The 12,930-nt window shown below is 61.2% G+C and overlaps 1 protein-coding gene across 3 annotated transcripts; it reads right to left on the bottom strand.

The window, feature by feature from the left end:
- Positions 1-596: 596 nt before the first annotated feature.
- ANKRD13D (ankyrin repeat domain 13D) lies at positions 597-11,538 on the bottom strand. Of its 3 annotated transcripts, none has more exons than XM_046017079.1 (15): positions 10,319-11,536; positions 9,655-9,790; positions 9,409-9,533; positions 8,615-8,660; positions 8,382-8,525; positions 7,923-8,112; positions 3,992-4,058; positions 3,508-3,589; positions 3,230-3,291; positions 2,993-3,123; positions 1,918-2,075; positions 1,715-1,831; positions 1,472-1,635; positions 1,306-1,391; positions 597-967 (listed from the first exon to the last, which is right to left on the bottom strand). In XM_046017079.1, the coding sequence occupies exons 1-15, from the start codon at positions 10,652-10,654 to the stop codon at positions 754-756; spliced, it is 2,058 nt and encodes a 685-aa protein (XP_045873035.1). In that variant the 5' UTR covers positions 10,655-11,536; the 3' UTR covers positions 597-753. The 3 variants fall into 3 exon arrangements, with proteins under 3 accessions (XP_045873035.1, XP_045873037.1, XP_045873036.1); XM_046017081.1 differs by having other exon boundaries at positions 9,409-9,525; positions 10,319-10,455; XM_046017080.1 differs by lacking the exon at positions 3,992-4,058 and having other exon boundaries at positions 7,923-8,071; positions 10,319-11,538.
- Between the last annotated feature and the right edge of the window lie 1,392 nt (positions 11,539-12,930).

The raw sequence follows: 12,930 nt of genomic DNA on the forward strand, positions 1-12,930 counted from the left end.
CTGTGCACGAATCATTGGAAGACAAGAGGAGCTTCAGCGGGAATCAGGCGGCGTTTAGAACTAACCCTTGCAGCTTACAGGGGACCCTCAGGGCCACCTCGGAGGTAAGCAGGGCGGAGCTGCAGCAGAGGGAAGTGACTTGTCCAAAACCAATCGGATAGAAAATGCTGGGGTCAGGGCAGGAACCCAGGCCTGGGGCGCAGGGGCTCCTCCCAGCCGGCTGGGGCTGGTCTGGAGGCCCCGCCCCTCCCCCTCTTGGACGGGAGCACAGGTGGATTCTGGGAAAGACCCAGGGAGTCAGAGGAGGGACCTGGGTGTCTGACCGGGGTGTGGGACACGACACAGGCTCTAGGGAATTGAGGTTTCTGGAGCACCGACTCTGTAGGGGACTTAACCTATGTGGGTTCATTTCACCCTCGCAACAGCCCTGGGGAGTGGGTAGGGCCTCATTTTACAGCTGAGGAAACTGAGGCTCAGAGACACTAAAGAGGCCACAGCCAGGATTCAAACCCAGGTCAGCGGCCATTGCCCACAGCGTCTCCCCTCAATGTCAAACCCCCCCCCCCCGCCCCTGTCTCCCCATGGAGCAGAGTAAGTCTGCTGCCGAAAGTCTCTTTATTTCTACCTAGGTCTCCGCTGCAGGCCCATCTCCAGGGCTCCAGGCCCCAAGCTCAGCAGCAGAGAGTTTATAAATAAATAAGTTACAAAAGCAGGTGGGGAGCAGCCCGGGCAGCCCTCCCAGGGGCTCGGTGCTCAGTGCTCAGTGAGCGAGAGCTGCAGGATCCTCTCTAAGTCCTCCTCCTCCTGCTGGCCCCGTCGTTCCCGCTCCTCCTGCTCCCTCGAGGACAACTCCAGGGCCAGGCGAAGCTGTTCCTCAAAGGTTGGGGGGGCCGGGGCCGGGGTTGTCCTGTGAGGGGATTCTGGGCCGCCGGGCTCTGTGGACATCCGCAGGCTTTCTTGGAGGGCCCTTCCAGACAAGGCGTGAGAGGGAGGGCAGACCAGTGAGCACTGGGGCTGGGGAAAAAGGCTAAGGGCAGGGTCACGGCTATGGAGGTTGTACAAGGGCGAGGACAGGGTGGCTGGGACGCGGGGTGAGGGGCCCTGTCTCCCCCATCCTCATGGTGCCTTCGGTGGTAGGCAGCTGCTCACGAAGGGCGGCCCTGAAGAGGGCATGGGATCCCGGGACCCGTGCCTCCCCACCGCCACCAGCCAAGGACCACCCCCCACCCCCCACGCCGGGGCTGGCAGGCTCCTCGGGGAAGGACAGGCTGAGACATCGTCCTAGTAGGTCCTGGAGGGCCTCACCGCTCCAGCTGAAGCTGCTCCTCGTAAGCGGCGGCCTGGGCGGGGGCACCGGGCCGGGTGTTGGTCAGCGCTTCCCAGACGGTCACCTGCGGCAGACGAAGCCCGGAGCTGTCACACCGGCCGCCCCTGCCAGCACCCAGGCGGGCTGGGCCTGCCCGCGTCCCACCTGCTCGGCCTCTGCGCCCGCCTCCAGCAGGCTCTGCCGGATGGCAAACTGCAGCAGGTCGTCATCCTCGTCGCGGAGGGGCTCGCTGCGCTCCGCGCCCAGCACGCTGTACCCCTCGGGCACCTCAAACACGGCAGGGTCCACCTCGCACGGGAAAGGGCTCCCTGCGCAGGAGGAGGGCTGCACTCAGCCCCGGGGCTCAGGGCCCCGGGGAGCGGGGCGGCCTCCCCGCCGCGCAGGTACCTGATCCCGGGCCGCCGGAGCCGGAGGACGGCACCCACACGGAGCTCAGGGGCTCATCGCAGCCACACAGGTTGCTGAAGGTGATGCGGGCGTTGAGCACGTGGAAGAGGGGAATCTCTGTGAGGAGGCAGTGAGCCTGAGCCACTGAGCCACCAGGGCCAGAGGCCACCCCCCCGCCCCTGAGGCCGCAGGCCGGTCCTCACCAATCTTGACCGGGAAGCCAGGGGGGAGGCGCAGGGTGATGAAGTCACGCAGCTTGGCAAAGTGGGCGTTGCTGATGGCCATCAGGTCAATGATGGGTGTCACCTGGTCACCCAGGGAGAGCGGGTGCTCCTCACTCAGCCACAGCGTGGCCTTGAACCTGTACAGGACGTCAAGGAACCTCTGGTGGCCGGTCTGTTAAGACTCACCCACCCTGGACACCTGCTTTACTCACGCCTTCTGCCAAGTCTGAGCTGGCCTCCTGTCCTCTCAGCTCTCTCCACCTGCCTCCCTCGGGAGCTTATGTCCTTCTGGCCCTACTGCCCGAGCCGTCCCCCTAGGGTAGGACGCTGAGCCCAGGCTGGGGCCTACGGGAGCCTCAGCTCGTCTGGTTGAGACGGGCAGGGCCGGGCTACTGGCTTCAGTCAGGGCCTCCTCCACAACCCTGTCCTCCTCCTCGGCCCGCAGCCGCCCAGCACCTCACATCTGCCGTATTTTGGGGTCCAGCAAAGCCCAGAGGCCAGGACTACAGGGTCCGAATTTCCGCTCTGCCACTCAGTGGCTGAGTCCACCTGCAGCCCCTGGGACAGTGCTGGGCCCATCGTAAGCTCTCCGTCCTGGCTCCTCAGATCCTCCCAGTGCCCTGGTGACAGGTGGCAGCCAAGTGTGACTGTTACTCTACTGAGGAGAACAGACTCTTGGAGGGGAAGACATTTCCTGGGGCCACAGAGTCAGGAGACGGTACAGCTGTGAGCCCCTTCCCTCCGCCCCAGCTGGCACTGAACAGAGAACCATAAATGGGGGGTGGTGCCACCCGCCCGTTCATTCATTCACTCGCCGAAGAAACGTAACCAGTCCTCTGGGCCCAGCCCTGAGCTGGGTGCCAACAACCGCAGATAAGCAGACCTGACCCCTGTCCCCAAGGAGGAGAACCTAGCAGGAAGCCGGCTGGGTGAGTGGGTCCCCCCACTCTGGAGGGCCCCACGTGTGACAGGAGTCTGTAAGGGCTCGGGGGGACCACGCCAGCCAGGGTCCCCATCCCTGAGGGAAGCCCCCAAGCCAGCTGCAAGACCTCACCTCTGCACTTTGCTGGACATCTCAATGGGGCGGCCGATGTTTCTCGACTCCAGGCTGAAGTTGGGATCGAAGTATTCACTGGGGGAAATGGCTGTGGGGTTGGTGGGGCTGGCGGCCTGTTGCACAGAAGCCTGGGGGGGGGGGCCCACGACCACACTCAGTGTTGGGGAAGGTGCCTGCCTGGCCCCACCCAGTGGCGCCCCTACCCGTGGCGCCCACCCCCCCGGGCTGGCTCACCCCACTGTGGGAGGAGTGCTGCTGGGCCATCCCGAGGAAGGACTGGAACGGAGTCTTCCCTCCTAAGGAGAAAGGGTGGGGCCCGTGAGGAGACTTTGGGCCACTGCCCCCAGACTGTCCCCTCCCCCGCCTCCCCATCCACTCCGGGAGCCTCCTGTCGGGTGGGAGACAGAGCACATGGGAACCCCTCCCAGCTTGTCCCGGGGGTGCGGCCCCAACCCCAGGCCAGGGACCCCAGCATGCAGCGTGCGGCAGCAGGCAGGCGCACCTGGGTTTACCTTTGCTCCTCGACTTGTCCTGGTCCGAGAGGTGCTCCGTGCGGGTGCGTGTCACCAGCTCCACGTTGGTGGCACTGTATACCTGGGGAGCAGGGGGGACACGGCGGGAGCTGAGGGCTCAGAGCCTGTTCCCCACACTCAGCCTCACCAGCGCAGGACCCGCATCCTCCTCTCTGCAGGGACAGACAGGCTCTCGCCCCCCCACCACGGAGGAGGGGGCGGCTCTGGACCGTGGGGACTCAGTCGAGAGGGGAAAGCACTCCTTGTGTCATCTCGGTAACCAGGGTCAGGGCCCGTGCTGGGGTGATCCCTAACGTGCTCGGCGGGACCTGGGCCCTCGGGCCCTCCTGAGTTCCCACGGCCGCGCCGGGCTCCCAGAGCCCACGGGCTGCACTGTCTCTCCTCCACGTGGGTGGATGTGGAGAAGCGGAGGAGCTCCTGGGCCTCGTCTCCTACCCCAGCCCCCACCACTAGCCTCTCCTGCCTTGGCCTCGTAGCCGCTAACGGTTTCCATCTTCTCAGACCGCCAGCCCCAGATACCACACTTGTTCCTGCAACAGACCAAACAGGAGCTCGTGAGGGCCGGTGCCCCTCGACCCTAGCCAGCGCCTTCCCTTCCAGAGACCCCTTCCGATTCGCCTTCCCACTGTGAAACGCAAGGGCCTTGCGGAGGATGCCCGGGCAGCCGGGGACACTCGAACAAGGACCGGGCGCTAAACGGCACCGAGGAATTATCAGTGACTTCGGTAGGCGTGATAATGGCCTTGGGGCTGGCGTTATAAACCTCCTGATCGGTTAGAGTCACATGCAGAGAAGCATTTACTGTTAAAGTGACGTGACATCTGGGAGGTGCTTTAAAAATAGTCCAGGGAAGGGGCGCTGGGGTGCCTCAGTGGGTTAAGCATTTGATTTCGGCTCAGGTCATGGTCCTGGGGTCCTGGATGGAGCCCTGCTCACTGGGGGTCTGCCTGTCCCTCTCCCTCTGCCCCTCTCCCCTCCTTTGCTCTCTCTCATTCTCTCTCTCAAGGAAATAAAATCTTAAAAAAAAAAAAAGTCCTGGGGCGCCTGGGTGGTTCAGTGGGTTAAGCCTCTGCCTTCAGCTCAGGTCATGATGTCAAGGGTGCTGGGATCGAGCCCCGCATCGGGCTCTCTGCTCAGCGGGGAGCCTGCCTCCTCCTCTCTCTCTCTGCCTCCTTGTGATCTCTCTGTCAAATAAATAAATAAAATCTTAAAAAAAAAAAAAAAGTCCAGGGAAGGGGCGCCTGGGGGTTTCTGTCGGCTGAGCGTCCAACTCTTGATTCTGGCTGCGGTCATGATCTTAGGGTCACGAGACTGAGTCCCGTATTGGGCTCCACGGTGGGCACGAAGCCTGCTTAAGATTCTCTCGCTCTCTGCCCTTCCCCCACCTCTCGCTACCTCTCTAAAAATAAAATAAAGTAGTCCAGAGAAAAAAAGGAAAAAGCAAGGAAGGACAGATTCCACAAGACTGACAGAACGCCCGTAAGTGTTAAAGTTGGGCAATGAGGACATCCTAGTCTCTCTTCTTTCACACGTGTTTGAAGTTTCCCAGAATAAAAAGTGAAAAATAAAAATGTGTCTGAATCAACGATAATGGTTGCGAGACGTCAATACCCCACTTTTGATCATGGTTAGGACAAGGAGACAAAAGATCAACAAGGAAACAGAAGACTTGAACAACCCTGTAAACCAGACTTAACAGACTTTCTTAGAACACTCCACCCAAGAAGAACAGAACACACATTCTTCTCAGGTGCACGAGGAAAGTTCTTCGGGATGGACCACATGCTAGGCCATAAAAGAAGCCTCGACAAAACCGAAAGGAGAAAAGTCATACAAAGTATGTTCTCCAAACGTGAGAGAATGAACTAAGAAACCAATAAAAGAATAAAGATCTGGGAAACTCACAAATGTGTAGAAAGTAAACACACTCCTAAAAAAAAAAACAAAACCCCAAGGGTCAGTGAATAAACCAAAAGAGAAATCAGAAAATGCTTTGAGAGAAGTGGAAGTAAAGATACAATACTCAAAACCTGTGGGATGCAGCAAAAGCAGTGGTTAGAGGGAAATCGAGAACTCTAAATGACAACATTGAGAAAAAAATGAAAGACCTAAGACAGTGGGAAATGATCACACGGTCTTGGGAGAGAACACTCAACATTGCCAAGAGGACAGCACGTCCCAAGCTGAGTCACAGATTCAATGCAAACCCTGTTAGGATCCCACCTGGCGGGGCGCCTGGGTGGCTCAGTGGGTTAAAGCCTCTGCCTTCGGCTCAGGTCATGATCTCAGGGTCCTGGGATCGAGCCCTGCATCCTGCTCTCTGCTCAGCGGGGAGCCTGCTTCCCACCCCTGCCTCTGCCTACTTGTGACCTCTGTCTGTCACATAAATAAAATCTTAAAAAAAAAAAAATCTCACCTGGCAACTTCTTGGTGGAAACTGACAAAATGGATCTGGAATTCCTATGAAATTGCAAGGCACCCAGAATACGGAAAATAATCCTGAGCAAGAAGAACAAAGTCAAAATGCTCACACTTTCCGATTTCAAAACTTACCATAAGGAACACTTACTAAGACTGTGCGGTACCAGCACAAGGACCGACATAGAGGTCCACAGGCTAGAACTGAGTCCAGAAATAAACCCACACATCTGCGGGCGCCTGATCTACCACAAGCGTGCCAAGCCCATGCAACGAGAGGGAGCAGTCTTTTGCACACACGGTGCTGGGCCAAGCGAGTCCACCCGCAAAACGATGAAGTCGGACCCTTTCGTCACACCATACACACACGTTAATTCAAAATGGATCAAAGACCAAAATGTAAGAGCTAAACCTGTAAAGCTCTCAGAAGAAAACACAGGGGAAACCTTTGTGACTCTAGATTTGACAAAATATTGTTAGATAGGATGCCGGAGGAAAAGGCGACGAGAGGGGAAAAAAAATGCATAAATTGTATTTCATGAAAATTAAAAGTGTTCAAAGGACACAGTCAAGAGAGTGAAAACTCAGCCCACAGAACGGGAGAAAATGTTTGCGAATCATATACCTGAGAAGGGACTTAGATCTAGAATATGCAAAGAACTCTTGCAAGTCAACGGTAAAAAGAGAACTTAATTTTTTAAATGCGCAAAGGATCTGAATAGACACAACCCCCCAAAACAGCTATAATTGGCCAATGAGCACATGGAAAGGTTCTCCACATTATTCATCATGAAGGAAATGCAAATCACTGTGACGAAGTACCCCTTCTCTCACCCACTGGGGTGGTTATAATCCAAAAATAAGTAAATGGACACCGGTGCCGGTGAGGACACGAGGGAAATGGAACCCTTGTACCCTGGGGGGGGGGGCGGGGACGGAAAATGCTGCAGCCCCCTTGGTAAACGGACTGACAGTTCTTCAAGGCAATTAAACATCTGGTTTCCAGATGAACTAGCAGGTCTACTCCCGGGTATACACCTGAGAGAAATGAAAACCACGTCCACACAGAGCCTCATATATGAACGTCTACAGAAACATTCATAGAGGCGAAACGTGGAAACAATCCTGATGTCCGTCAGTAGGTGAGTGAATCGTTAAAACGTGAGCGAGACACACCATGGACAGCAATGCAAGGAGTGAAGCGGTGCACGGTACGGCCTGGGCAAAGTCTGAAAAACGTTCTCAGGGAAAGAAGGCGCACGAGACCACGAGCGCACGATTCCGCTCCGGGGAGAGTCCAGAATCAGGAAATCTCCAGAGAAAGTGAGTCAGTGGTTGCCTAGGGCTGGGGAAGGGGGTGAGGGCAGGGGAGTTGGTAGCTACAGGATTTCTTTTTGGGGTGACGACAGTGTTTTGGGAGATGGACTGTGGCGATGGGGCATTTCCGCGAACACTAAAACCCACTGAATCGCACTTTCAGTAGGCGAACTGTTCGCGCTACGAAATGATATTCCGATAAAGCTGTTTGTTTTGTTTCGTTTGTTTGTTTTTCAAAAAGGTATTTCTGAAGTCTGTTCCAGGAACGGGGACATATGTTGTCAGAGAGAGAACAGCCTGGCCGGCAGGGTCAGATTCCTAGGCTACCCACAAAGGACTCTGGCCCAGAAACTGCCAGACTACTGAGAAACCCACACCGGGGCAAAGAGCTGCCCTGAACCACAGCCTAAAGTCCTTGTCGCGATGGGAAGACACACGAGGACAGAAGTCAAGACGCGGGGGCTCCCTGACCTCGCCTCCGCCCCAGGAAGACAGCTGCCCCTGGACGGACGTGCAGGGGCCCGGAGGGACATGCAGGCGGTCTGGGTGGGACCCCGGGCCTGCAGGGACCCCCGCCCCAACCTGAGCAGCCTCCGCGAGCGGCTCACCCTCCCAGAGGCCTGAGCCAGGGCCCACGGTGCGGCCGGGCCCCAACTGACCTCTCGAAGGCCACGTTGCGCGTGTCCAGGTGGGTGGAGACGATGGGAGAGGTGAGCCGGCTGGCCACGTGCTCCTCGCTGGGTCGCATGGCGGCCAGCAGCGCTTCCGGCTCGTGCAGGGCGAGCCCCAGCGTCTCGGTGTGCACCACCTGCCGGTCGTGGTCCACTTCCATCACCAAGGCTCCTGCCTCTGCCCACCGGCACGGGTGCGTGAGGGGCGCAAGTCAGTGCCAGGCCCCAGACGGCGGGGAAAGGGCCACCGTGGTGCCCGTGGCCGCCACCGGCTGCTAAGGGGGCCAGGCCCCAGCCCCTCGGTGCCCTCCACCCTCAACCTCCGTGTCCACAGAGTAGAGGAAAAGAACAGCGTCGTCCTCACAGGCCACGGGAGAGTCCGGGAGCAGGAGGGCAGTGGCCCGCCTCACGCCCGCGGCGAGTCCCCCGGAGTCCCCCAGAGCTCACCCCGGCCCTTGAAGATAAAACTCCTCCTGCCGCGCTGCCAGGTCATGTGCTCGAAGCCCAGCAGACTGGTGTCCACCCGCAGGCTCTCCCCCCGCTTCCACACTCGGTACACGTCACTCGGGCACATCTTGGACACGAGAGGCACTGCCGGGAGGACGGGGATCACCATGGTTCTCTCCCACAGATTTCCACCTGCCCCTCAGGCCCCTGGAAGCCAAGAGGTCCTCACTCACCCCAGCTGGTGAACTCCCACTTCATCTCCACGTAGAAATCAGGAGCCTGAGATAGACCAGAGCCGCTGAGAGGGCCAGGCGCGGAGGACCCGCGGGCCTAGGCAGCTCCCGATCTGCAGCCCCGCTCTGGGAGGCCAGCCCGTGGGCAAGTCTCAGGGGGCTGTGTCCCAGCTACGCGCCCACTACAACCACACCCCACCCAGGAAACGGGCGAAGCGGGGCCCTTAAAAGGTCTCGGAAGAAACAGACTATGAGTATCTGGAGCCTGGAGGTCAGTCTCCGCCTGGCCACTGGCCTGCGGAAGGACCTTGGGGGACGTTCTTGCTCCCCTTGGGTCCCAGAGTCCGCATCTGTAAAGAGGGCACAGTGACCCCCTCTGGGCCTGCCCCCCATGCTTGAGGAGGACGGACAGGCACTCCGGGGCATCTGGCTGCAGCCGCTGGGTCAGATGAAACTCTCCCCCCAGGACACAGGCATTCACCAGGAGGCCCACATCTAGAGCTCCGTGGAGATTTCTGGCACCAGGGACCCCTGATGTCGGCAACGGCTTTCCTCCTAAAGGGCCCCCATCTCACCGGTGTGGGCCGGGACTCCTCTTTCCTACATGACCCTGGACTGGGGTCGAGAGAGAGAGGGGGACGTCGCCGGCAGTGATGGGAAAGCCTGCTGCGCAGACCAAGCGAGTGGCGAGTGGCGGGTGACCAGAGGGACCGGACTGCCATGCAGTCCGTCACAGTCCCTTGACGGGGCTCCCCGCCCCTCCTGTCCCGCCACACCCCCGTGCCCAACCGTACCTGGCGGAGTTTGTTGAGTAGTTCTGGAATGCCAGCCAGCCTCTGCGTGGCCCTCTGGTAGTCCCGATACTGGAGCACCAGCTGTACCATCTCGGGGTCCCCAGTGCTCACTGCCTCCTGCAGGACTGGGGGCACCAGGCCGCTGAGGGCAGCTCCGTCGAAGGCCCGAGGCCTGGCCACTCACTGTCCCGCGCGCCAACCCCACTGCCAGCCTCGGGGGGGGGGGGGCTCTGCCCTCTGCGGTACCTGCCCAGCCCTGGCAGCTCTCCTTGCCCACATTGGCGTTGTGTCGAAGGAGGACTCTCACGGACTCCAGGTTTCCCAGGGACACAGCCAGCTCCAGGGGAGTGCGCCCCCGGGGGTCCTCCTGTTCAATGTCGTGCTGGGGAAGATGGGACACTCAGCACGGGGCAAGTCAAGAGAAGCAAGGAGGCCACCAGGCTGAAACATGGTTGGGGGTCATTGTGGGAAATAAAGACAGCAAACAGGCCGTGGCAATGGCTGAGGGGAGCCTCTGGGTCCTCATGGGGGGGGGCCGGGGAGGGAGCATGTGGGAAGGCCTGCCCACCTCTCCTGCCTTCCCAGGAAGACAGCCGGGGGTCAGGCGGTGGGCCCTGGTCAAGCAGCCTGGTCAGGGAGAGGTGCAGCCGCACATGTCAAGAGTGTGCAGGGGCCTGGGGACCAGAACCAGGCTGGCCGTCCTCACCCTGGCTCAGGGGTGGTGTGGCGCGAATTCGGGGGTTGGATGCAGTGTGAAGCGGGCAGACGGGCGGGGCAAGGCCCAGCGCTGGAAGCCCAGGCCGGAGGCTCAAGCGAGAGGGGCAGCGACCCGGGCTTCGGCCTCCAGGGTGGAGACCGCGGCTTTGGACGGGCTGCGCAGAGGACAGCCCGGGTGCCCGGTGGGTCTCACCTGCCGGCTGTGCAGCGCGGCCTCCAGTTCGCGGTGCCGGTTCGCCCAGACGAGCCGGTGCAGCGGGAAGGTGGGGCCCGGGCCGGCCATGCTGGGCTTCAGCGCCGCATCGCGGGAGGGAGGGCGGGCGCGGCGGGGGCGACCCGGCCCCGCCTCGGCTCCAGGCCTGGTGCGGCCCCCTCGCCTCCGTCCGCGCCGAGGTGCGCCCCGCAGCCCCCGCGCCGGGCGGCAGTGGCGGCGGCGGCGCAGGCGGCGTGGAGGGCGGGCCGGGCGGGCGGGGCTCGCCGGGGCGGGGCGGGGCGTCGGGCCGCGCGCCCCCTTGCCTCCCGCAGCCATGGCAACCGCAGCCCGGCCCGCGGCCGCCGGGGGCAGGCGGGGGGCGCTGCTCAGTCGCCTTGGCAACCACGCGCGCCGGGGAAGCAGCCAGGGCCCGCATCTTGCGGACCCGGGTCTCAGCCCGGCCCGGGTCTGCGGGGGTGGGGGTGGGGGAGTTCCTGGCGGGCGGGGCCTGGCTACGGCTCCACCCGCAGCCTGCAGGGGGCGCCCCAGGCCCAGCGCAGACCCCTGTTTGCGAGTCCGGAAAAAGGAAGGAGGGAGGGAGTCCGGGGACGGGGCGGTCCGGCCAGGGGCGGGGCCCGGGCCCCTGGGACGCGCGCGCGCGCAGGCGCGCCGCGGCCTGCTGTGCTGCTGTCCCTGGCTTATCCGCGTTGCCCCAGCGGCTACCCACCCATGCACCGGCCTTCCTGCCCCGGCCTTCAGACCCTGGGCACCGCAGGTACCGACTGTGCCTGTGAGGGCGGCTGAGCTGGGAGACCCTGGTTCCCCTTCCCATCACCTCCGAGATGTACCTAAATGCTGGCTAGCTTCGCAGAAAGCACCTTCCCCAGGGCCCTGGGCCGGTGTCTAGTGGGGGCATGACGGGCGGGGCCCAGCCGTGCGGAGAGACGTGCGGAGAGACGGCCCCGCCAGGTCACTGGAGTCAGGGATGGGAGCACTGGGGAATGGGGGCAGTGGGCCTGGCTGGAGTCAGACCTCTCCCAGGGGACTGCCCGCCGTGAATGGTTGCCTTCACCCACCGCACAGATCCCTTCTGCAGAGGCTGCTCTTGGCTGCCAGTGTCAGGAAAGGAAGGAGAGTTTCGACATCAGGCCGGCCTTCCACCCACACCGGAACTAGGGTGCAGGCCGCAGCTGCCTGAGCTCTGTCCTTACCCCCGCCTCAGCCTGGAGTCTGGTGTTGGTGCACGGCAGGGCAGCTGCCGGGCTGGGCTAGGGCTGACGCTCTGGTCTCAGGCTCCTTATTGGTAGAATAACTAACTACGTGTTTTGATCTAGAAGTTTGAGCCGCGTCTGTGCGGGGAGGGCCTGGCTGCCATTTTCCGCCTGCCCTCTCACTGTGGGCTCCCGTGCTATCTGGGATCCCTTTGCCACTCTGCCCCGTGGTGTCATCAGGTCACTGTTAAGTCCTTGGCTCTAGAGCAGCTCGAAGGCCTCTGAATGTCTGGAACTGGACACTAGGCCACCCTACCCTACAGCAGCCCACTCCAGCCTCTACCTTCCTTGTAAAGGGCTCTCCCCTCCCCCAGTTTCTTCAACCCAAATCGAAGGGCACGTTCTCTCCCCAGGTCTCTCCTAACTGGTGCAGTCTTGAACACAACTCTCCGTCCTCTTTTTCCCAGGCTACACTCCCCGACTGTCCTCTGAACATGCCATAGACCTCCCTGGGGACCCTCCCTGTGGACTCCTACCTCTCTCTTGTCCCCAAGTGGGGCCCATTCCTGGTGGGCCGTGTTCTTCCTCTCTTTGTATTTCTTCCCTGGACAAGCAGTGGCCTCTAGCCTGTCTCCCTGCCTCCTATCCTGTGCCTCCCTCCCTGCATCATGGGTGTCCCTCGGCACTTGTTCTACAGCCCGTCCTCATCACCAGGCCTGTCCAGAGCCTCCAGGGACTTCCCAGAACCTATCCAAGTTCAGACCCCATGTCCCTTTGTATCTTCATCACTACGTGCGCCCCAGGCTCTGGGCCAGGTTTAGCCCGCCTTTCAGGGCCTCCCAGGCAGCTCCTTCCCACAGTGCTCCTAACCTAAGCCACTCCTGACTGCCTGGCCATTCCCTGCATCAGGAAGCTCCTTCCCCACTCCCCACCCTAATGCCACCTGCGGGCCCAGTTCCAGGGCCTTTCCCTCCCAAGACTCAGCCTCTGCCTCCAGAGCATCCCACCCCCAGCAGCCTTCCTTCTCCACCTGCCATGCTGTGCTCTGCGTGGAGGCCGCTCACCCCTGCCCAGCAGAGCGCTGCATGGAGTGGACAGCCACAGACATCCCCAGGGGCCTGGAGGGCCAGGATATGGGGGAACCGAACTTGAGCAGAACCTCCAGGTAAAGGCCCAAGGCTGAAGCATCCCTTGGGCCCCAGGGACCCCGAGAGAGAGCAGCGCAGCAAGGCAAGAGAGGAGACGGAAGCCAGGCAGGTCCAAGGGCCCAGAGGCCGCGTGTGACCCCAAGAGCAGAGGCACTTGTCTGACTGACTAGAAGGTGTCCTCAGCACAGTGGCTGGCGAGCCGGGGCGCCCGGTCAGCCAGCCCACACGAGGACAGCGAGGACAAACCGCAGGC

Source organism: Meles meles, chromosome 8 (assembly GCF_922984935.1).
Source record: "Meles meles chromosome 8, mMelMel3.1 paternal haplotype, whole genome shotgun sequence".
NCBI lineage: Eukaryota > Metazoa > Chordata > Mammalia > Carnivora > Mustelidae > Meles > Meles meles.

Excerpts from the sequence above, each read along its gene's own strand:
- ANKRD13D (XM_046017079.1), bottom strand. The coding sequence starts at position 10,654 with ATGGCTGCGGGAGGCAAGGGGGCGCGCGGCCCGACGCCCCGCCCCGCC. Across the intron at positions 8,113-8,381 it reads TTTTATCTTCAAGGGCCGGG|AGGCAGGAGCCTTGGTGATG; the intron begins GTGAGCTCTGGG and ends GCCGGTGGGCAG. Across the intron at positions 2,076-2,992 it reads ATGTCCAGCAAAGTGCAGAG|GTTCAAGGCCACGCTGTGGC; the intron begins GTGAGGTCTTGC and ends CGTCCTGTACAG.